The sequence below is a fragment of the Tasmannia lanceolata genome, unplaced genomic scaffold, assembly GCF_043159265.1.
Source record: "Tasmannia lanceolata isolate RefF3 unplaced genomic scaffold, GAP_Taslan_0.1 ptg000002l, whole genome shotgun sequence".
Classification (NCBI taxonomy): Eukaryota; Viridiplantae; Streptophyta; class Magnoliopsida; order Canellales; family Winteraceae; genus Tasmannia; species Tasmannia lanceolata.
Window position 1 is genome coordinate 27,992,911 of NW_027518679.1, and position 23,337 is coordinate 28,016,247.

The 23,337-nt window shown below is 39.1% G+C and overlaps 1 protein-coding gene across 2 annotated transcripts in view; it reads left to right on the plus strand.

Annotated features, from left to right (window-relative positions):
• The window catches only part of LOC143852695 (uncharacterized), a 28,247-nt gene continuing 4,910 nt past the window's right edge, over positions 1-23,337 (plus strand). For both annotated transcript variants that reach the window (XM_077362279.1, XM_077362356.1), the window contains exons 1-12: positions 1-907; positions 1,173-1,278; positions 6,382-6,796; positions 7,229-7,886; positions 11,515-11,555; positions 11,646-11,714; positions 13,559-13,659; positions 14,183-14,261; positions 15,594-15,692; positions 15,798-15,866; positions 16,030-16,079; positions 16,220-16,301. In XM_077362279.1, coding sequence (XP_077218394.1) covers positions 604-907; positions 1,173-1,278; positions 6,382-6,796; positions 7,229-7,886; positions 11,515-11,555; positions 11,646-11,714; positions 13,559-13,659; positions 14,183-14,261; positions 15,594-15,692; positions 15,798-15,866; positions 16,030-16,079; positions 16,220-16,301 — 2,073 coding nt within the window. In that variant the 5' untranslated portion in view covers positions 1-603. The remainder of the gene's footprint in view (positions 908-1,172; positions 1,279-6,381; positions 6,797-7,228; positions 7,887-11,514; positions 11,556-11,645; positions 11,715-13,558; positions 13,660-14,182; positions 14,262-15,593; positions 15,693-15,797; positions 15,867-16,029; positions 16,080-16,219; positions 16,302-23,337) is intronic.

Consider the following 23,337-nt stretch of genomic DNA (forward strand, 5'->3'; position numbering starts at 1 on the left):
GCCAAGATAGATCCATATTCTAATGAAGTAGAGCAACACAAGAACCCAAAAAAGCAGACCAACCCAAATTATAAAAAAAGATAAAGCTAAAAGTCTACACAAAAACATATAGAAAAACACACAGCCATAAAATCTTCAATGTCTTTGTTCAGTGATCTCTATGCCCATCACTTTCTCTTCTTCCTCCTTTCTATCCATCTAAAAACCCAACTGGGTCTTCTGGCTTCTGGGTTTTGGATTTTTTTTCCATGGAAAAAAGTTTCAATCTCTAATGTTCAGTGATCTCTGTGCCCATCATCCAACTGGGTCTTTTAGGGTTTTGTATCTCTCTACTCAGCAATCTCAATGACCATCACTCTCTCTTATTCCTCCTTTCTATTTATCTAAAACCTCAACTGGGTCTTCTGGTTTTTGGATTTTTTTTTCCATGGAATTTTTTTTCAATCTCTCTGTTCAGTAATCTCTATGCCCATCATCCAACTGGGTCTATTAGGGTTTTGTCTATCTACTCAGCAATCTTAATGCCCATCACTTTTTCTTCTTCCTCCTTTCTATCTACCTAAAACCTCAACTGGGTTTTCTGGGTTTTGCATTTTTTTTTCAATGGAAACCCCACCAGATGAACTGTTGAAGAAAATCCAAGAACTGGAAGCAGGGCATGCTCTGCTCAAACAAGAGATGTCTAAGCTAATGCTTAGTGGAAATGGCGGAAAAGAACCCAAATCAGAACATGGGTATCAGCGTTCTCACTCTGTTTCTCCTCAGAGGTCTCGATTTGGCGCCTCGAGGAGGAAGAATGGAGGGTTTGAAGCCTCAACCGCGTGGAAGAAAGGTTCAACTTCTTTCAGACATGCTTCTCCTTTGCAGAGGGAGAGTAGAGGCCGCGAATCTTTGGGTCTCAATGAAGGTAGTGTTGAAGTATAAATGATTAAATAACTCCAACTCTGATAATTTAAGCTTTTGGAGTAACTGGTTGTTTCATTTGGTATCAGAGCTATTGCTTGATGGCAGGTCCTGGTTTCAAAACTTAACAACTCCTTGATATTAAAAATTCACTTGTAAGGCTACCCAAAAAAGAGGGGCTACGCGCGAGGGGGAGTGTTGAAGTATAACTGGTTAAGTAACGTTAACACTAACAGCTTAAGCTTTTGGAGTAACTGGTTGTTTCACAGGTAGCATGGCTGCGGGGCAGTTTACAGATAGGCAGTATCTGAATATATTGCAGTCTATGGGGCAGTCTGTCCATATATATAACCTCGATGGGCGTATAATTTACTGGTGAGTTGTGAATTGGAACTGTTTTGGGTTCTGTTTGTTTATTTTAAAGGGTTTGGGGGTGGATGTTTTTGGGATGGCAGGTGAATTAGGTTTTCTTTTGTGTTGTTTAGTTTTTTTTTTTTTGAAGATAACTATATTCTGAGCAAAAATAGATTACATATTCACATCAATGGGGAGAGAGGACCTGAATTAAACTGAGTCCCTCAATGCCCCGGATTTAGCCAATTGACACTTCATGGGATATGAACAAAAGAAAGTAAACTATCGTTAATCATAGAACTAATGTCATCTAGAAACATAGCTAATCTCCATAGTCCAATGCTCGTGCCTTGAACCCAAGGATTGACATTTGAAGAATCCTCTTCTACTTCCAGCGTGCCTTCCATTTGATTCCTAAATAAGTTCATACAAGAGTACGAACCTTCTCTTTGGTTGTGATGTTTAGTATTGTTGAGTTTTGTGAAGTGCTGTAGATTTTCGTTTATTCTTCTTGGTTTTCTGAATGATTTTGGAATTTAAGGAACTGCTGGAATAAAGACAGTTGAATTGAATTGATTCTAAGACATGAATATTAGTTGGAATTGAGTTTTTGCTACAAGAATTTTGTTGTCCTTATATATTTGCCTATTTGGTAATTGAGGTATGCTTGTAGATAAATTATATATAAAAAAAGACCTATTAGTGAGGCTTGTTTGATGTCTAAATCATGGAGGTGGACATACAGTAGATTCAATGACAAGAAGGCCATACAAGATCTAAAAAATCTCCTTTGACGGACATTTGACATTAAAGATCTTAGTCTGCTTATTTTCCTTGGGATTGAAGTGGCAAGATCTAAGCATGGCATCTTCATATCTCAAAGGAAATATGTTCTAGAATTACTACAAGAGACTGGTAAGTTTGGACCAAAGCCAGTTTATTGCCCTACGGAACTGAATCACAGACTGGATGATAAATTTTGAGTCTCCGACTGATTAACTAGTTTATCGGAGACTTGTTGGAAAGATTATTTATTTCACCATCACTGTCCTCTACATTTCTTTTGCTGTTATCATGGTTAGTAGAGCTATGCACTCTCCTTGGACCACACACCTAGAAGCTATGCAGAGAATCCTACGGTACCTCAAGGGAACACCAAACACATGTTATGTGGGGCAGGAGTGGTCATTTGACCATAGGCATATGTTGATGCAAATTGGGCAGGCTCACACACTAATAGGAGATCTATTAGTGTCTTTCGCACCTTTGCTGTGGTAATCTAGTCACGCGGAATAGTAAGAAACAAGTTGCGGTGGCTAGAGCAAGAACTAAGGCAGAATACAGAGAACTTTTGCACTTGCAACCGGCAAACTTTTGTGACTTGATTCTACTCATAGAAATGGGATTAAGATTGGACATCTCATGAAACTCTATAGTCATACTCAGGTAGCCATCCGCATCACCTCTAATCCGTATTTTCAAGAAAGAGCAAAACAGATAGAGTTTTACTTTCATTTTGTTAGAGAGAAAGTGGAGGAAAATACCATTATAGTTCCATATGTTAGATTAGGGGATCAACTTGCTAGCATTCTAACCAAACCTATTCCTAGAATAGTCTACAAAGGATTCTTGGCAAGCTGGACATGTTTTGACATTCATGGTCCAGATTGAGTGTGAGTGTTGAAACCTATAGGTTTATTTCAGTTATGTTTGATGTAACTTAAGTTAGGAACATTTTGTCCTTTTAGTTATTAGAACATAAGTGAATATAAAAGAGGGAATGTTTCCCAATGGGAACATAACCCTATTCCACGTTTCCTTTCTCTCCTCCTTTTGTTCTCCTTCTTCCATTGCTTTAAACTACTACTATCATCCCATCCTTCTTAAACATATAGATATTGGCTCTTGTATAATGTATGCCATCCTTCTCGCATAGCCATGACCTCCATAACAATTCTTGGCACACGTCCATAGGGGCGACATCACACCTTACTAAATCAGAGTATTTATCTCCCATAGAGAAATTAACCATAGATCTCTTAGTGATATGGGTTTCACCCTCCTCCTGAAACCATGCCATTTTATATTGATGTGGATGTTTTTTGTAGGAAGGTTGAGGTTTTGCACCATCTCCAGGGAGATAATATTTTTTGTAATACCTCCATTAATAACATTACACACCTGCGATTGAGCCTCTAGCTCAATGTTCGAGGATTTGTTCTTCAATCTAGAGGTCAGCAGTTTCTAGGACAGGTTTGTCTGACACATCGTCCATTCAAAAGACATGTAACCAGCTGCACTAAACGAGTAGCAACGTTGTTTGAACACGCTGGATCTCTTCCAAGATGAAGGTTCACCCTTTTCGTGCTCTTGCTTTTGCCCAAAAGATTTTTGATTATTGCAACCGCCTGACCGACCTTGATTGGGAGTTGATCGAGAGCCAAGTCTCCAACTATAAGTCACACTTCTCTACAGTCAAACGGAGAATTTTTTTTTGAGATGTTATTCTACCCATAAAGCAATCTGATATACCTTGTCAATAGCGCAAGATATTCTCTAATTTGTATCTTCAATCCCGACAAATACTGATAAGCGGCAATCTCTTCTGATTCAGCAAACAAATTGTGCACAACACAGGTTGTTGAATGCATCTGTGTATTGTTCTATTGTCATATCCTTTTGTCGAAGGTCTTAACACTTGTCAAAAACTTTTTGCTTGTAGTCAAGGTGTAGAAAATTTTCTTTAATTTTATCTTCATATGCTCCCAAGTCCTGATCCTTGGTTTCCCTACTAGAGCCGGGGTTTCTAAATGCTACCACCAGATAGCCGCAACCCCTTTTAATCTTGTTTTAGGGAAAGTCACCCTCTGATCGGCCGACGTGTCTTTCCAATCAAAGAAATTATCCACACTCATCACCCATTCGAGGAAAGTCTCTGGATTCTCTCGATGCATCCTACCATCAAGCTCCACCTTTTTTTCTTAATCATTGTATGACCTCATGTTTAGACCCCGTTCTTTGTGATTTAGAGATGCTCGTCTTATTCTTCCTGTTAAAGTATAAAAGATAAATAACGCCTTTCTCCAACAGCTTAAGGGTAAGTTAACATGGTATCAGAGCCAAAGGTCTCGAGTTCAAACCTCCCGGATAGCAAATATCCACATGCGATGGTCGGCCTAAAGTCGGACCACATGTGCCACGTGTTTGCCAAGTGGGCCACACGTGCGGGGGAGTGTTAAAGTATAAAAGATAAATAACGCCTTTCTCCAACAGCTTTAGCTTTTGGAGAAGTTGGTAAGTTAACACTTCCATGATCCTCAACACGAGTGCTATGGTTATGTTGCCCTTTATCATCCTTAAAAAAGGATTAATGTCACCAATAGAGAGCCATCTGATTGCTCTTCGTCATGTTCTTCACCCAAAGTCGTCTTTAAGAACATCCTCTGGTTGCAATAGTCGATTGTTTCCCGGCACATGACCATCACCAGGTTGCTCCCTACACAAGGTTTGAACCTCCTGCAATAGGGTAGTCACTTGCTTAGTTTAATCTAAAAGTGGATATCCCTTTGATGCTAGGCTAATCTTTTCGAGTTTTCATGGCCAAAGCAAGGGGAAACGATTCCTTGCTCTGATGCCAAAAATTTGATGCAGCCAGGCAAAGGTAAATAAAATAAATGCAGCAAGTAGCAATGCAGAAAGGGAGAAAAAGAACCCTCGCTGGTTCGCCTCCTTCAAATCCCAAGAGAATGTTTTTGACAACTGATCCCCCCCCCCCCCAACCACCACCACCACACACACACACGCAAAAAATGCACAGCCTCACCAACCCACCCTACACTTACACAATCTCACTTAATTTCTCTTTTACAATAATCGGAAAACCCCAAAAATACCCCTATTCATTAAACATTAACTTAAGAAGAAAAGACTATGCACCTAAAGATCAAAAACTGATCAGAAAACTCCCAAATGATTAAATTTGCAGTTAACTACTGATCACCTTCCATCAGCCTCAAGTTCTGTGTTTGTGTCGCCTTTCATACACTTTGAAGGCTTGTAGGTCCACGGCTGCATCGCTGTGTGGGGAATTGCATGTAAAGTAATGATTTTCAACTTCTGATTGTTCAAGGGTCTCTCTTTTTGACATGATTCCAAATTTTCCCTTAACCCTTTCTAATGACTTTTTTTTTTCTTTTGTAGGTTAATTTTTTTAAATTGGAATCTAATGTCTTATTTTGCTTTTTGTTTTGGACATTCAATGATGTTGTAATTCAGCTTTTGGCATTAAACTCTTGGGTTGCAGTATTTTTTTGAATATTGCCAATACTCAAATATTGATGTATCGGTTTGGTTCTGTGAACTTACCAACTTGTCCAAAAGCTTAAGCTGTTGGAGAAAGGCGTTATTTATCTTTTATACTCTAACACTCCCCCGCACGTGTGGCCTACTTGGCAAACACGTGGCACATGTGGTCCCACTTTGGGCCGACCATCGCATGTGAATTTTTGCTATCCGAGAGGTTTGAACTCGAGACCTTTGGCTCTGATACCAAGAGCGTTATTTATCTTTTATACTTTAACAGGTTCTAATGTTATAATAAGACTGATGTGCTTTATTTTTTATTGACTGGAAATAATGATTCGAAATCAGAGTTAATTAGTAAGCAGGAAAAGAAAAATCTATGCTTTACTTCGCCCTTTTTATGTTCTAGAGGAATGCTAAACTCAAGGGCACCTTTGCAAAAATCTAGTGAAAGGGCGCCCCCATTGGTTGAACTTCACCAAAGTGCAGTTAATGCTCTTTGACTTTTATATTTTACAAATGCACTTTCGTGAAGTTCAACCAATGTTAATGCTCTTTTACTTTTATGTATTACAAATGCACTTTGGTGAAGTTCAACCAATGGGTTGGTGAAGTTCAACCATTGGGGGCGCCCTTTCACCAGATTTTTGCAAGTGCGCCCCTGAGTCGAGCATTCCTCTATGTTCTGTAATTTCACTTCAATATTTTTCTTTAATTGTAACTTGGGGGGATATTATTGACCTATATATATCCCATTAGTTCTTCTTTCTTTTGTCATTTCATATGTATTAGCCATTTCCCTGAGATTATTCAATGTTGTAGGAATCGATCTGCAGAACTCCTGTATGGATATTCCGAATCAGAAGCCCTCGGTCAAGATGCCACTGAGTTGGTTATTGATGCTTGTGACTATGACATTGCTGCTAATATAGTAAATAGGACAAGCAATGGAGAGAGTTGGACTGGGCAGTTTCCAGTGAAGAATAAGTTGGGGGAGCGATTCTTAGCTATTGTTACCAACACCCCATTTTATGATGATGATGGTCTTTTGATGGGCATCATTTGTGTATCATGTGATTCACGGCTCTTTCAAGAAATAAGTGTCCCTTTGAATACTATGAAGCCCTTAGCCGCTGAGTGTGGCTTTAGTCAGTCTAAAGGCAGTTTATCTAGCAAATTTGGCATTGATTCTCCGCAGCCTCTGCAAGTTGCTATTGCCTCCAAAATATCTAACCTGGTAACTTCTCTAAATTTTTTCCCTGAAACTAAGGCCCTGTTTGGATTGCAAGGAAATCATCTCTGATGGAAAAATTTCTCTCCGAATCTTTTTTTCTTTACACAATTTAGAAGGAAATGATGTGATTATGGTTAATTTAGATGGATATCATCATAAATTGAAGGTCCATCTACATAAAAACTGAATACGTTTGGTTCAAATTGTCTGTTTTTTTTTTTTGTGGCTAAAATTAAAAAAAAGTAGAAATTTTTACAAATATTTTTCCTTTCCAAACTTTTCCAATAAATTCCTTCAATCCAAACAGGGTCGAAAGGAAATTATAAAAAAAGGTGTATGTCACCATCGTGGCATTTCTAGAATAAAATGTGCCAACTTTATATTTTGAACAAAATTTTCTCTCTAGTCTCATGATTGTTATAATAACCAAAACAGGCATTTAAGGTGACAAACAAGGTTCGATCCAAGATACGAACAAGTGAGAAAAGTACGGAACAAGAAAGTGGGATTGGGGATGGTCAGCATTCTGACCATGATACAAATCTCTCTGACCATAAAGAGGATGCTACGTCAAGCGGAGCTAGCACACCTAGAGGAGACATGCCACCTTCAAACTTTGGTATATTTTCGTCTTATGTGCCTGAGGAGAAATCCCCTGGGAAAGCTACGAAAGGGACTGTTGAGGAGGGTGAAGGAAAGACAGGGATTCACAAGATTCTAAGTTCAAAAGCGGAGGCATGGATATCTAAGAAGGGGATATCATGGCCGTGGAAAGCGAATGAGCGTGACGGGGCAGATGGAAATAATCGTTCTCTCTGGCCCTGGTTGCACCATGATCATGAAAATGACTCGACTCATAATAAAAACTCTGAATTTAGTCCAAAATTAGGGCAACCGGTGAGCGATAGTAACCGACCGGGCAATAATGAGGCAACGGGATCCTGGTCCTCATTTAACGTTAACAGTACAAGTAGTGTGAGTAGCAGTGGGAGTACTAGTAGCAGTGCCATTCATAAAGTGGATGCGGAAACTGACTCCTTGGATTATGAAATTTTATGGGAAAATTTGACCATTGGAGAACAGATCGGACAAGGTAAGCGTCTCCTCCATGATTTCAGCTTAGTAATTTGAGAAAAAGAAAAATCATTTGGTTCAGTTTTGCAGAGATGTTTTTTTTAATCTGGGTAAAACATGCATTTCATGTTTGCCAAAGTCATCTATCTTGTTGTGTATTAGCATTTTCCTTGATGGGCTTCGGACTTTCTTCTTCTTCATCTGATTCCTTATATCACAGTGAGAATGTGTCTACTTGGTGATGGTAAAAGTTTATGCCACTAGATGTTTTGATGTTGTGCTAGGTTGCACCAAGCCATGACCGTTAGTTGGATTTTCATCATCATTGTATGAGGAAGTGATTCAAAAATCAGAAGGTAGAATGACCATTTCATCTATGAACTTCAAGTGAACAGCTAATTCATTTAACATGGCTCCTTGCCCACACCTGTCTGTAGTCTTTGATTTGTGGTCTTTTTCTATTCTACTTTTCTACTTGAGCGGCAAATCATGGAGAATATTGTTTTTCTTTTAATAAGTGCATGCTCAATTTGCATGGATGATTTGAGCTCCCTTTCCTTTTAGAGATATCAGAACAGAGGCAATCAGGAGGAAAATACCACTGAGTTTTCATTTCAGTTGAAGTACCATGAAATTCCTTGCAACAGGTGTCTAAAGTCTAAGGCTATGTTTGGTTGCGTAGGGGTGGCTCGGAGAGTAGTAGAATAAAAAGTCAAAAGGGAGGAGACAAGCATTTGATTTGTCTAGAAGAATAGTGGAATAGTGGTAAGTAGTGTTTGGTTTTATGGCAGTTCTCTCGGAGAGTAGTGGAAAAAGTAGGGTGTCATTACCAAAAAAAAGAGTTAAGAGAGAGATATGGAAAAGAGAGAAAGATAAAAAAGACAAGACCTTTTCCCCTATTCTTCTACCAAAAATTTAACATTTGGTAGAATTTGGTTGGAAGATGGGTAGAGGGGACATTAGCGCGGTAGTGCTACTTGGGCGCCACATGTGCAAAAAAGCAATAATGATGTCCGGAACATGTTGGGGAGTCATATGGAACTTCAATGCAATATTGGCAACCAAACAAGGGATCGACATTCATTGGCATTTGAAATTCCAATGACTGCCGCGCATTTGTGCAACCAAACATACAATATAGTATTAATTTAATTTCATGAATTTTTCTCCCACTAAATTTTCATTTCAGTTGAAGTGCTAAGAAATCCGTTAAAACAGGTGTCTAAATTCTAACTCTAAAGGATTAATTTAATTTTAGGAATTCATAATTATTTCAAGAAGACCTAATTTTCAGAGGTGCATTTTTCTTTTTACTAAACATGTTGCATGAGAGTTATTTCATTTCTTTTGTTATAAACCCCTTGGTTAGCCTATTACTGAATTCTGGCCTTTTTTTTTTTTGCAAACTTTGAAGGATCCTCGTACTTGGCTGGTGATGGAGCTTGGGTTTAACATTTCCATCCAATGAATCTAAAGTATGTCTTGATATATGTTATAGCAACTGACTGGGCCTACTATATCACTTTCTCTATCCTTGTGTCCTGTTCCACTTGAGAGAATCTTATGTATTTGCTTTCCACCTCTCATTGCCTTCCCTCCACACAACCTGTCATTCCTGCCTTGGATGATCTCCTTATCAGTGATGATTTTTCTCTTATAAATTCTCATGAATAATGACTAGATTCTAGTTGTGGAACCCCAAAACCCCTGTTGTTTTTTTCTCCAAAACACTGAATCATAATCCATCACTTTTTGATGTTTTGAGAGGTAAAAAAAATGATCTTCTTTTTCTTTAATCCCTGAGATTCCAGTGGTAGTTTTCCTCACCAGGTTTTTTTGAGGCCACGTCCTTTTATCATCTTGCAGGATGCTAGCCAATGGGATTGCCAATGAAAGGTTTTCTTGTGATGTCATTCATTTTAATAGAGTGGATGAACCAATGGAGTGTCCAATATCTGCATCAGAGAGGTCCATTTTGATTGCCGTAGTAAAAAGAATGTGGGTGTCCTTAGTGCTCCATGTTGTCCATTACACTAGTCCAATAGGTGATGTGGATACTACAATGGTGGAAGTGATGATAAGGTATGTATAAGTATACGAGTTGATAACAGAACAAAGAACCCCAACCTCAACTCGTATAAGTATATGAGTTGAGAACCGGAATAAGCACCCACTTAGGTAAGTATAAGTATCCTACAATGGTGGAAGTGATGTGGGTGTACTTAGTTGCTTCATGTTGTCCATTACACTAGTCCAATAGGTGACGTGGATACTACAATGGTGGAAGTGATGATAAGGTATGTATAACTATACGACTTGATGACAGAACAAAGAACCCCAACCTCAACTCGTATAAGTATATGAGTTGAGAACCGGAATAAGCACCCAGTTAGGTAAGTATAAGTATATGAGTTGATAACCGAACAAAGAACCCCAACCTTGAAGAGGAATCAATCATGTTGGTTTCATTTCTTTTCTTTTCACACTATCGAAATGCGAGTTTTAGTGATCCTGCATTTCGATCACAGAGAACCCTGGATGCTCTGTGATGGTGGGGCTCAAGATCCCTTGGATGGTCCCATCTTGAGCCCCCACTACCAGATCGTTAAATGGAGAATTCACTAGACATTATGAGTTGGCAAATAAAAGTCATTGTTGGCACAAATTTTTACAATCCTTTGGCATCCTTTCCGACATTTTCATATACAGTCTTTCATTCCACTGGAAGGCTTAGAACTTTATAAGCTGACGAATACTCTAACTATGGAGTTGAGCGTCTCTCTCTCTCTCTCTCTCTCTCTCTATATATATATATATATATATATATATATATATATATATGAGGAATAAGATTGTGCGGTTGACCGCACCTAAGCTTAGGTGCGGTCGAGGGCCCAAACACATAGGTCCCACATTTTTTGTGCTGATCAAAACCATTCATTTGCAAGGTCCCATCATAGATAGGGTGTGTACAAAAAATCAGGTCCATTGGATCATCCTAACCCCTCCAAAAATGGATGGCAAAAATGGGCAGATTTGTGGCAAACGGTGTCTGTCCATTTTGACCTCCACAAATGGATGGGTTAGGATGATCCTAAGGAGCTGATTTTTTGTACATACCCCATCTATGTAAGGGCCTTTCAAATGAATGCTTTGGGTCATCCTAACAAAGTGGGCCCGCATGAGTTTGGAGCCCTCGACCGCACCTAAGCTTGGTGCGGTCGACCGCACAATCATTTTTCTATATATATATATATATATATATATATATATATATATATATATATATTTATATATATTGCATCTCCATACATATTGTCTTCTACTTTCATTCGCCTGTTTCTACCATAGTGAATTATTCCCATTTTTTTAATGACAACAGTATATCTTGATTTCCATCTACAGTATATCTTTATTTATCTTGATTTCCATCTATCGTGTATCTTCACATGTGAAATGGATTGATGTCTTACAAGTGCATGTGATATATCAAGACCATATTTCATTTGCTGGAAACTGAAACCAGTGGGGCCACCAGCTCCAAGCTCTAGCCTTGTTGCTTAACTTTTTTGGTATAATGTTGCTATGATTTGATGTTCAATGCTTATGGATTCATGTGATGTTTTATGCGGTACTTCTTTTGACAGGTTCTTGTGGAACTGTGTATCACGGTCTATGGTACGGCTCGGTATGTTTTAGATTTCCTTTTCACTTTGATTAAATATTGGTAAGAAACCTTGACACTTTTTATGGAACTAAATTTTCGGCATTCTTGCAGGATGTGGCAATCAAAGTATTCTCAAAGCAAGAATATTCAGATGAGCTCATATTTTCCTTCAGACAGGAGGTGTGTTTCCAATTTAGCTTTGAATTACTATCCAAATATTCAAGCAATGCGCAGCTTTAAACCTCAACTGTGCCTTTTAAGTTGGTTAGACTTAATACGTAAGAGACTAGATCATAAGCATTGAGAAAATTATGCTATTTTTGTTGCTTACATTATTTTTTATGACAAAGTTAAAGGGATCCAAAACTGAAATGCCAACTAAAGCTGAAAATATTTTTATCTTGAAATGAATGTGACCAGTAAAATCATGTTATGATGTGATCATATTGTCTACTGTCGTGATCCTCCTCGATAGACTAGAGTTTTGATTGTTGTCCATCACAAGAGCTAGTTAAATAGAGATAAAGTTTAGGAAGAAGAGATCAAAGAGGAGGTGTTCTCCATGAGCAAGGACAAGGCTTCAAGTTCTAATGGCTTCACCATATCTTTTGATGCAAGTAAACTACTGGGAGTCCACCATAAGCAGAAAAATTGCTAGAGAACTGAACAATCACACCAACAGGGTTGTGCAAAATACGTACATTTATGTACACATATATACATACACACATACATGGGTGAAAAATGGTGGGCCAGCCCCATCAAAACATGAGGTGTAAAATGGTGGCCTCACCCTATGCATGGGTTTGGGAAATTTTTCATGTTAACAAATTTACGATAAAAATTTACCATGGAAAAACAAATGACAAAAGGAAAAACTCACGTTTATTATGTGTGTGTGTGTGTGTATATATATATATATATTTAAAATGTTGGGATGTTTAGGTCTATAAAAAATTATGGAAAAAATTCTAAATAAAATAATATTCCTTGGAAAAAATCCAAGGTCCAGTTGGTTTGCAATTTTCCCTAAAAATTGAGAAATTTTTTTATTTTGAAAAGTATTTTCTATTGAAAATGAGTTTGCAATATGCTGGAAAATTTATTTTTTATGAAATAATCCAATAAAAATATATATGAAAAAAATTCTAATAAAAATTTCAATGAAAAAAATCTAATAAAAAATTCTAGGTTAACAAATTTCCAATAATTTTTTTAGGAAAAACGAATGACAAAAGGCAGACCAATGTTTAGTTTGTGTGTTAAGTGTTAACAAATTTCCAACAAAAAGTTTCCATGGAAAAACAAATTTCAAAAGAAAAAACTCACGTTAAGTATATTCGCCCCCTATTCTTCCCTAGCCTACGCTCTTCTAGTGTATTTATGACTCTTTTTACACTACAAGGGGTGGCCCGAGGAAGGAAAAGGAGCGAATATATCATTTCCCTGTTTAAAAAAAATAAAAATCATTTCCCATGTGTGTGTGATCAATATCAGTCACTAGGTTAACCTAAATAAACACTTCTAACATTAGACTCTCCACTTGATAAATTCAATGGACTCCTTCCCGTATGACAATTTACTAATACCAACCCAAAAATACCGCTTTCTAAACTTGAAAGCTTCCTAAATAAAAAAATTCCAATTTTGAGATGAAAACACTTTTGGTTCCCTTTTACAAGTCCCACCAAAACCTGGTCTATGTTCCAATTGTAGAGACTAAAGGTTTTTTCGGGACAGGTGGTGTCCAAAGAAACACTATACCTACTGTAAGCCCATTTAGTATTACTGGATAGGAACAAATGTCAGGTTTATAACTTGATATCTGCATTCCTTCTAAACATTTGAAGATGATTCCTTGATTTTTCACTCTGTTCTTTAACTTGATTATTCGGCAAGTTATATATATGGTATGCGCATTATGGAATGAATTTGCTTTAAGTTCTGCATACATTTTTCTACTTTTTGTGTAGTCATCTAATTTGCGTTGCACTTTATAGACTCAAGTTAATTTTATTATGAAGGTGTCACTTATGAAGAGGCTACGACATCCAAATATACTACTTTTTATGGGTGCAGTAACTTCTCCTCAGCGTCTTTGCATTGTTACAGAGTTCCTTCCACGGTTTGTTCTTCATTTATCTTTCTGGAAACTTCAAATTGAGAGCTTATTTGAAACATGTCGCCTGTTATGGAAAATACATGAGGCTGCATGATTGCAAATATTGCTTTCTTAATATTTTAATATGATTTTTCTGAAAGATTTGGTTACTAATGTCAGTTTTTTCATGAAAAGGAAAAGCATGCAACATTGGTTTGATGGGGAAGGTTAAAAAATTTGCAACTTTATTTGAGGGAACCTGAATAATGGACTTATAATATGTCCATACCTAATAGGAAACACCACCTTGACCTTCCATGACTAGCCAAACGACCGGCCTAAGTTTTTATCAAATTTTATGCTAAAATGAAGTCCTTGAGAGTTAGAGGTGGTCTGCAAATGTTAAGTTATCCCCAAAGAAACACCAAACTAATGTAACTACTCATCTGAAATTTTTGCTGTGTTCTTTTTGGTTGATTCTATTAACTGACCTAAAACCTTGTACGTAATATTTTTCTTTATTTGACTTACACCGTGTTTAATGCAGTGGAAGTTTGTTTCAATTGCTTCAAAGAAACACATCAAGACTGGATTGGAGACGACGTGTTCACATGGCTTTGGATATTGTGAGTATAATTTTGTGATGTGTGTAATTTAGTGACTCATCTACTGCCAGTTTATTTGGTGTTTTCCAAATACTTCAATTTGTTAGTATACATGAAGCATTACAAGTTTGCGACTGTTGCATACTTGCTTAATGGCAAGTGGCAACTTAGAATTGCAAGATTTTCAATTCCCATTGGATTCTTCTAAAAATTTAATTTTAACTAGAAGTTGATTTTGTTCTCATGTTGAAGTTGTGAGACTCAATTCCCAAAATGGAAAAAACAGTTGTGGTTGCAATAATCTGCGATTCACATATATGCATAAATATTGGTTACTACACAAGTGTGGGTACACGTACATGACAAACTAAAATAGGGCATCAATACATCATTAGTTCAGCTTCTTCAAATACACATGGATGTCAATATGCCCTAGTTGGTGGATGGAATTATTGAATTTTGTGCATCGTCGTGCTACAGCTGACATAGATGCGAGTCAATAAAACTGCTCTCAAAGCTCCAATGACAACATATTATTGTTCTTTATTTCACTTACACCTGCCCCGCTATCTTCCATAGATTAATTCCATTACACATCTTCTGGAAAATCCTACAATATATTCCTTTTCAAATAAGGGGTTGTTGTTTATTCAAGAAAAAAGGAGGATATTTGGCTGCATTGTTAAACACCAGAACATGTTTTAAAAAAATAAAAATAAAAATTTGCACCACAAAAGCAAAATGTGGTATCCCTTGCTTGATACCTTAAAGGACAGATCATCCATCTAAAATCCCATTTACCAGCTTTAAGATATTGTTGATCGTATTTTCTAGAGCCCATTATTCACATCACTGAAAATTAATCCAATTGATTTTGGAGACATGCTAGTTTAAGAAAGCTTGTTTGTAATATCCAAGATACCCATGAAAATAGAAAGCTCAAAGGACAACAATTTTCATACTAAATGTAGCTTACCATTTACTTTCAATGCTACTAGATTCTTGTTTAGAACGTTATAATATTTTTTTGAACGGAAAAAAAAAACTCTATATGGATCATCAGTGAAATTTGATCCACATGCCATAATTCAATCAGATGCTTCTCATTAATTTATCATATTAAATTAGGTTAACAATCTTCTTGCAATTCATTTAAAAAAAAAACAATCTTCTTGCAATAGTTTGGAATCAAACACCTGCCATGTTACAAGCACAATTGATTTCCATGAAAAACCATTAAATTCTAAACCTTCATATATTTCATTTTCTCCTCAGTGACTGCTTTTTTTTCCAAAATTTTCTTTGGTCTTGCAGCCATTATCTATGCATTGTTCCTTTCTAACTCTTCTACAGGCACGGGGCATGAACTATCTTCATCATTGCAACCCACCTATCATCCATCGTGATTTAAAGTCATCAAATCTTTTAGTTGATAAAAATTGGACTGTCAAGGTGCGGCCTTATCTCTACATGAAATTCTCCATTAATTTTCCTTATTTGTCTGAAATATTTATTTATGATAGATGCAACATCCTTTCATCATTTTCTGTCTACCAGGTTGGAGACTTTGGTCTCTCACGTCTCAAGCATGAGACATATTTGGCAACAAAGACTGGAAAGGGAACGGTATTAGCTTATATGACACGTAGACCGATTTCTTTATTCTTAATGTTTTTTTTTTGACCTGTTTATCACGTAAACCTTTACTTGTGTTTGTGTGTGGCTCTAGAATGTCTAGTTGTTGTATATTTGGTAATTACAATTTTTTTTTAATTTTACTATTTTGCAGCCACAGTGGATGGCCCCGGAAGTTCTTCGTAATGAGCCGTCAGATGAGAAGTAGGTTCAATTTCTTATGTTTTATTATGGAAGCTCCATTTGATGCTGTTTGAAGTCAGTAAGAAAATTACCAAGTAAATTCCTTTGTTGCACTAGACTTACATAACTTAGAAATTATTTATTGCTATGTGGAAGCATAGGTCTGATGTATACAGCTTCGGGGTGATACTTTGGGAGCTAGTCACGGAGAAAATACCTTGGAACAATCTCAATTCAATGCAGGTATTCTTCCCTTTGCAAAATTACATCCTCCGACATCAGTTTATCATTTCAAATATATTCTATTACTAACTTCCTGTGTAGACACACGCATACGCTCGATATCTCTGTCTCTCTCTATTACATATAGACAAACACACATAAATAGTTATAAATATTCCTACAAAGTCAGGATTGCTAATCCATACAATGTCGGCACATGATTGTGCATGTAAGACCCACACTAATAGATCAAGGTTTTAAATTTCGGTTTCGTACCTAAATTTCGGTCTAGGTATGAAATTTCGGCTGAAATCTTGTAAAATCACAGAAATATTTCGATACGAAATCACGGCCAAAATCCAAGTAAGATTCTTCACGAATGGTTTTTCTTTTTATTTTTTGTTGTTTTTTTTAAATATCTTAAAGGAATCTCATTCTTCTCTTTTTTGCAAGTAGAGTTGATTTTTGTCAGAGTTTCAGTTGAAATTTCGACGTTTCGACAGAAGCTTCTCTTCTGCTTTATTTTTTATCAGAAAAGTTGCATGTGTTGCAAAAGAGATTAGAGAGAAAGTGTGTGAGTTGGGTATCTCCCCCTCACCCTTTTATTAATATAATAAAAGCTGTACAATAACTACAATGACTAAAATGCCCATAGGCATATAGGCTTATTCTAACACTCCCCCTCAAGCTGGAATGTATAAATTGTACATTCCTAGCATGTTACATATGTCACTCAGTTTTGATTTATTTAATGGTTTGGTAAACATGTCAGCCAACTGTTCTGCAAAACGAGTAAATATAGCGCACATCTTCCCTTTCTGGATTCTCTGACGAATGAAATGACAGTCAACTTCAATATGTTTTGTTCTCTCGTGAAAGACCGGATTCGTCGCAATATAGATAGCTGCTCTGTTGTCACAATACAATTGTGACGGCGAAGGAAACACAATACCAATCTCAGCTAGGAGTGATATCAACCAAATAATCTCAGTCGTAGTATGCGCCATGGCTCTGTATTCTGCCTCTGCACTTGATTTTGCAATGACATCCTGTTTCTTACTTTTCCATGAAACTAGGTTACCTCCAACAAAGGTACAATACCTGGTAGTCGTTCTCCTATCCGCAAGGGATCCAGCCCAATCAGCATCTGAGAACCCCTCAATTCGTGTATGACCATGTCTTTTGAATAATAATCCCTTTCCTGGTGCACCTTTTAGATATTTGAGTATTTGAACCACTGCATTTCAATGCGAAGTACGAGGAGAGGTCATGTACTGGCTAACCACCCCAACGGCATAGGATATATCAGGGCGAGTAACCGTAAGGTATATAAGTTTGCTCACAAGTCTTCTATACCTACCAGGATCTTTCAACAACTCACCCTCTTCTGGAACCAGCTTCACATTTGGATCCATGGGTGCAGCTACAGGTTTCACACCAAGATTTCCTGTCTCTTCTAACAAATCCAAAACGTACTCCTCTGTGATAGAGACAAACCACTAGAAGAATATGCAACCTCTATCTCAAGAAAATAATCTGAGACGTCCCAAGTCCTTTGTCACGAACTCTTTTTGGAGGAAGGCTTTCAGTTTCCGAATTCCCCTTGAGTCACTCCCTGTAATAATGATGTCATCGACATATACAATTAACATAATGCATCCTGCTGAGGACTAATGACTGAATACTGAGTGATCCACACCACACTGCTTGAGGCCAAACCTCATAACTGCCTCGCTAAATCTGCCAAACCATGCACGTGGTGATTGCTTCAACCCATAAATTGCTTTTCTGAGGCGACAAACTGATGAGGACAACTCTCCCTGAGCAACATAACCCGGTGGTTGCTCCATATACACCTCTTCAAGGAGGTCGCCATGCAGAAAAGCGTTTTTCACATCTAACTGGTGAAGATGCCATTCATTATTTATTGTAAGGGAGAGGAGAACCCGAACGGAAGGAATCTTCGCCACTGGGGAAAACGTCTCATGATAATCGACACCGAATGTCTGAGTGTAGCCGTCGATCAATGGTGCCATCAGGTAAATATTTAATGGAGAGAACACCCAACGGCATCCTACAGGACGAGCACCAGCAGGTAGAGAAACTAGATCCCATGTGATTAGAATGCAGAGCTCCCATTTCAAGATCCATTGCAGCTCGCCATCCTGGGTGATGAAGAGCCTCATCCAGAGACTGGGGTAACACAGCAAAAGACACAGACAAGAGAAAGCTTTTGAAAGGAAGAGTTAGACGATCATAAGAGACAAAATTAGAAATGGGGTGAGCAGTAGAATGAGAACGAGTACGTGAAGCAATAGGAGAGTCAGAAATAACTACAGGAGATGAAGGTACTTGATGAGAGGGTCAAGAGATCTCTGCCTGTGAAAACGATTTGTCGGTGTGAGGAAGTTGTGCCTGTTGTTGACGACGTTGATATTGGACTTTAGTAGGGGGACGATCCACTCACACGAATCAAACTCCAGTGGGGCAAGCAGGAGGAGGTGCTAAGGAAGTCGGAGGAAGAGGGGGAAGAACAGGAAGAGAAATGATCACATCAGGTTCCGTTCTAACAATATAAGGCACGGAGGTAGAGCCAAAGAATGATTCTGATTCAAAAAAGGTCACATCAGCTGATACATACCAACGACGCAGACACGGACTATAGCAATGATATCCTTTCTGGGTGCGAGAGTAACCCAGAAAAACACATCGTTTTGACCGAGGGTCAAGCTTGTCGTGGCCAAGTCCCAAATGATGGACAAAACAAACGCAGCCAAAGACACGGGGCGTAAGAGGGAATGAATCATGATGTGGATAAACGATGTGAAATGGAGAATCCCCATGAAGCACCGAAGATAGAAGACGATTGGAGAGGAAACAAGCAGTGAGAATGGCGTCAGACCAGTAGGTTTTAGGAACATGCATGTGGAAGAGGAGAGTGTGAGCCACCTCAAGTAGATAGCGCAGTTTTCTTTCGGCGACACCATTTTGCTACAAGGTGTATGCACAAGAGGATTGATGGATAATGCCATGAGAGGAGAGATAATCCTGAAAGCCACCAATACCAGAAAAAAACTCACGTGCATTATCAGTACGCAAGCATTTAAGACTGCAACTAAACTGGTTTTTTATTTCATTATGAAAATTTTGAAATGCAGAGAAGACCTGGGAACGGTCTTTCAATAGATACAGCCAAGTCATTCGAGAGTAATCATCAATAAAAACAGTAAAATACTGAAATCCATTATTCGACGCGACCCTAGAAGGTCCCCATACATCACAATGAACGAGCTGAAATAAACTATCTACTCTAGTGACAACTCGAGAAGGGAAAGACTCTCTATGATGCTTCCCGAGTTCACAAGACTGACAATGAAATGGAGAGACAGAAGAGGGAACTAAGGATGTCGCCCGGAGGCGCTGAAGTGATGGGTGACCCAGTCGACAGTGCCACTGAAAGGCATCCACTGAACTGTGTAAAGCTGACGAAGAGGGGCTACAATCAAGACGGTACAGGCCATCCACCTCATGGCCCGATCCAATCGTCCTCCCAGTCGAAAGATCCTGAAAAAGACAGTAAGATGGAAAGAATGAGATAGAGCAAGAAAGATTTTTCGTAATTTGGCTAACAGATAATAAACTAAAAGGAGATTTAGGTACACACAATACTGAAGATAGCGGAAGATTAGGTGAAGGACAATACCAGTGATAGGGGTAGTGGAACCATCAGCTAAAGTAATGGACTGAAAAGCAGATGGAAAAGTGCGAAAAGAAGAGAGCTGTGATGAGTTACCAGTCATATGGTTCGAGGCTCCTGAGTCAATGATCCAGGACCCGGAGCTAGAAAGTAATGTAGTATGTGAACTACCTGGCTGGGCAAAGCCCTCAGTGGCCTGTGAAGCACTCTGTCGAAGGCGCTGGAGCTCCTCATAGTCTGCCCGTGTAAAGGAGAATGAGTATCAGCAGGTGGCAAGGCAGGGGCAGAGACGACTGAGTCAGATGGGACAGAAGTGCCGAGGTGAGCTGATCGAGGCGGCCTGAGCTCGGGGTGTAATGTGTAACAAGTCTCAATGACATGGCCATCGCGCTGGCAGTGAGTGTAATAAGGACGGCCACGCCCACTCCCAACACAACCACCACCACGGCCACCGCGGCCACGAGCTCGTGAAAAAGAACCACCACCCCGAGAAGGACGAGTACCACCACCACCATCATATGCTGCAAGAGCCGAACGGTCAGAAGTAGGGCGGGAGGGAGTCTCGCTAACGCACTGTTGAGCTCAGAAGTAAGTCTCGCGCAACGAAGGAATGTTTCCAGAACCAAGAATCTGATGGCGCAGATGGGTAAACTCTTAGGCTCTCAAGATAGTGCCCCACTCGAATCTGTTCCCGTTGACGCCGGAGAACATTAATATCAGAAGTGAGTGGCAGAAAGACATCAAGCTGCTGACATAAAGAGATGAACTTCCCGTAATGAGTTTCAAGAGACATGTCGTCACGACGGAGCTGTATCCACTCAGAGTAAGTGGAACATATACGAGTGATGTTCTCAACCCCAGAATACGTCACTGCAGTATGATCCCAGATCTCCTTCGCGGTCGGAAGAAGAATCAGAGTAGAATAAATATCAGGAGTCATACTCTGCCATAGAAGACTCCGTATCAATGCATCTTCCTGCTCCCAGCGAGTATACGTAGGATCCTTAGGCGAAGGAGGATCCTCACGAAGGAAACAGACTTTGCCTCGCCCAAGTAGGTAAGTCTCAATCGCAACCTTCCACGGTAAATAGTTGGTTCCATCAAACTTGGTAATATTCAACTGTGGGTAAGAATTTTCCACAGGTGCCAAGTGAGAAGAAGAAGAAGAAGAAGGGGCCGAGGTTGTGGTAGAGGCACTGACGTCAGTGGTCATGCCAATGGAGGGATCAACAATGACGGGAGGATCCATAACGACAACGAATATAGACGAACAAAGAAACCACTACCAATGGCAACAGCAAATATAAAGGAGAGAAAGATAGGCAGAACCAACTAATCAATAGAAAGAGTAATATGACGATGTCAAAGGTGCAGGACATGAGTATAGAGAAACCCATAAAGAACCAGGAAGATGCTGAAAGAGAAATGGAGAAGAGGATTAAAGAAGATCAGCACATTGAGCAAAGAAAAACAATGAAATGCAAGACCAGAAAATAGATTAGGGTGTAAAAGAGGGTATAATAGATTAGGGTTTAAAAGAGAGGAGAAGTAGCGGTACTGTAGCGGCACTGTAGCACTACTGTAGCGGATTAGGGTTAGGTTAGGGTTAGAGTTAGGTGAGAGAGAGGGAGAAGGGGGAGGGTTTAGGGTTAGGGTTGATGGAGAAGATGGAGGGGTAAAGGTTTCCCTAGGGATCAGAAACCCTAGGGCTCTGATACCATGTTGCAAAAGAAATTAGAGAGAGTGTGTGAGTTAGGTATTTCCCCCTCACCCTTTAATTACAATGACTAAAATGCCCATAGGCATAGAGGCTTATTTTTTTTCTTTTTTTTGAATGGTAGGCATATAGGCATATAGGCTTATTCTAACAGCATGTTTCACATATTTCGGCTGAAATATTAACGAAATTCCGAATTTTTTAGCACAATCCTAAAATTTCGAGCGGAACTGGTACTTTTTTGAGTCCAAGTGGATATCGTTTCATTAAAAGCTGAAATCGAAATATTTTCGCCAAAACGAAATGTTTTGGCCAAAATTTGAAACCATGCAATAGATGAGCTAGCATGGATATCAGAATATAAATATATTACTGATCGGTCAAATTCTAGTAAGGGTGTCAATTTTGGCTCGAGCTCAGCTCGAAAAAAGCTCGGCTCGAATCCTTAACGAGCCGAGCCGAGCCGGCTCGCCAGGCTCGTTAGGCTTAACGAGTCGAGCCCGATTTAGGGTCGGGTCGGCTCGTTAAGAATTTAATATATTTAAATATATATATTATATATTAATATATACACTAAAAGGGTTGTCCAGGGAGTGAAAGGGGGAGGCAAAATATGTCACTTCATTTTAGGAACCCCATTTGTTACTTGGACCACCCCCCATAGTCTAAACAAAGTAGTGAAATTACACTATATAGGGCTGTCCAGGGAAGATGAGGGGTGTGAACTTAATATAACCCAAGCTCGGTAAGGCTCGCGAGCCTGGCCGAGCCTGACCGAGCCGAGCTTTTGAGCTTAACGAGCCGAGCCCGGCCAAGCTCGGCTCGGCTCTGCTCGTTTACACCCCTAGATTCTAGTCATCTGGGCATTGCCTAACAATTGTGAGTCCTTGATGTTCTATGCCTTTGGACATGTGGAGTCTGACCAATTGGTGAAATTTTTGGGCCATGGATAGTCTATGGTGGGCACTATCTAGTGATGGGTGTCCCACATGCCAAACATGACATTTAGAGAGTAAGCGAAAGAGTGAGAGGATAAATACTTATATAATGGATTGTAGCTGAATCAGAAATTAGGTAGTAATGTCAGAGAGAGAGAGAGAGAGAGAGAGAGAGAGAGAGAGAGAGAGAGAGAGAGAGAACTCAGTTGTGGGGGCATATGTGATTGTTTATTGGTAGAGATGGTACCCCTCACTATTGTAATGGGGCAATAGCGAGTAATGATGATAACGGTGATGGCAGTGAGAAGAGCATCATTAGTCAGTTGTTTTAGGGGCAAGAGCTAACATAAACTCTTACTTGAGACTTGGGAACAAAGGAGGGTCATTGAACGATGGTGGTGCATGGAGACAATGGGTTTGGTGAGTTCGTGTGGACCACTCCCTTTTTGGGACAGGATCACAAATTTGGAGAAGGTGAGTTTATTTCTCTATTGGGTTGATTGCACTGTTTTCGCGCGCCGCCACTTGCTGGTTGACCCCCTCCATTGTTCACATGAAAGAATGTCTGTGGGCTTTTGCACCTAAGCTGCCCTTTTTACCCCTATATTGGGCCTCTCTGCTGTATTATTTTCACCCAATCTTTCCCGAATCACTATCATCACCTCTGGAAAAAACCCTTCCACTATCAACACCCAACCCAGCGCA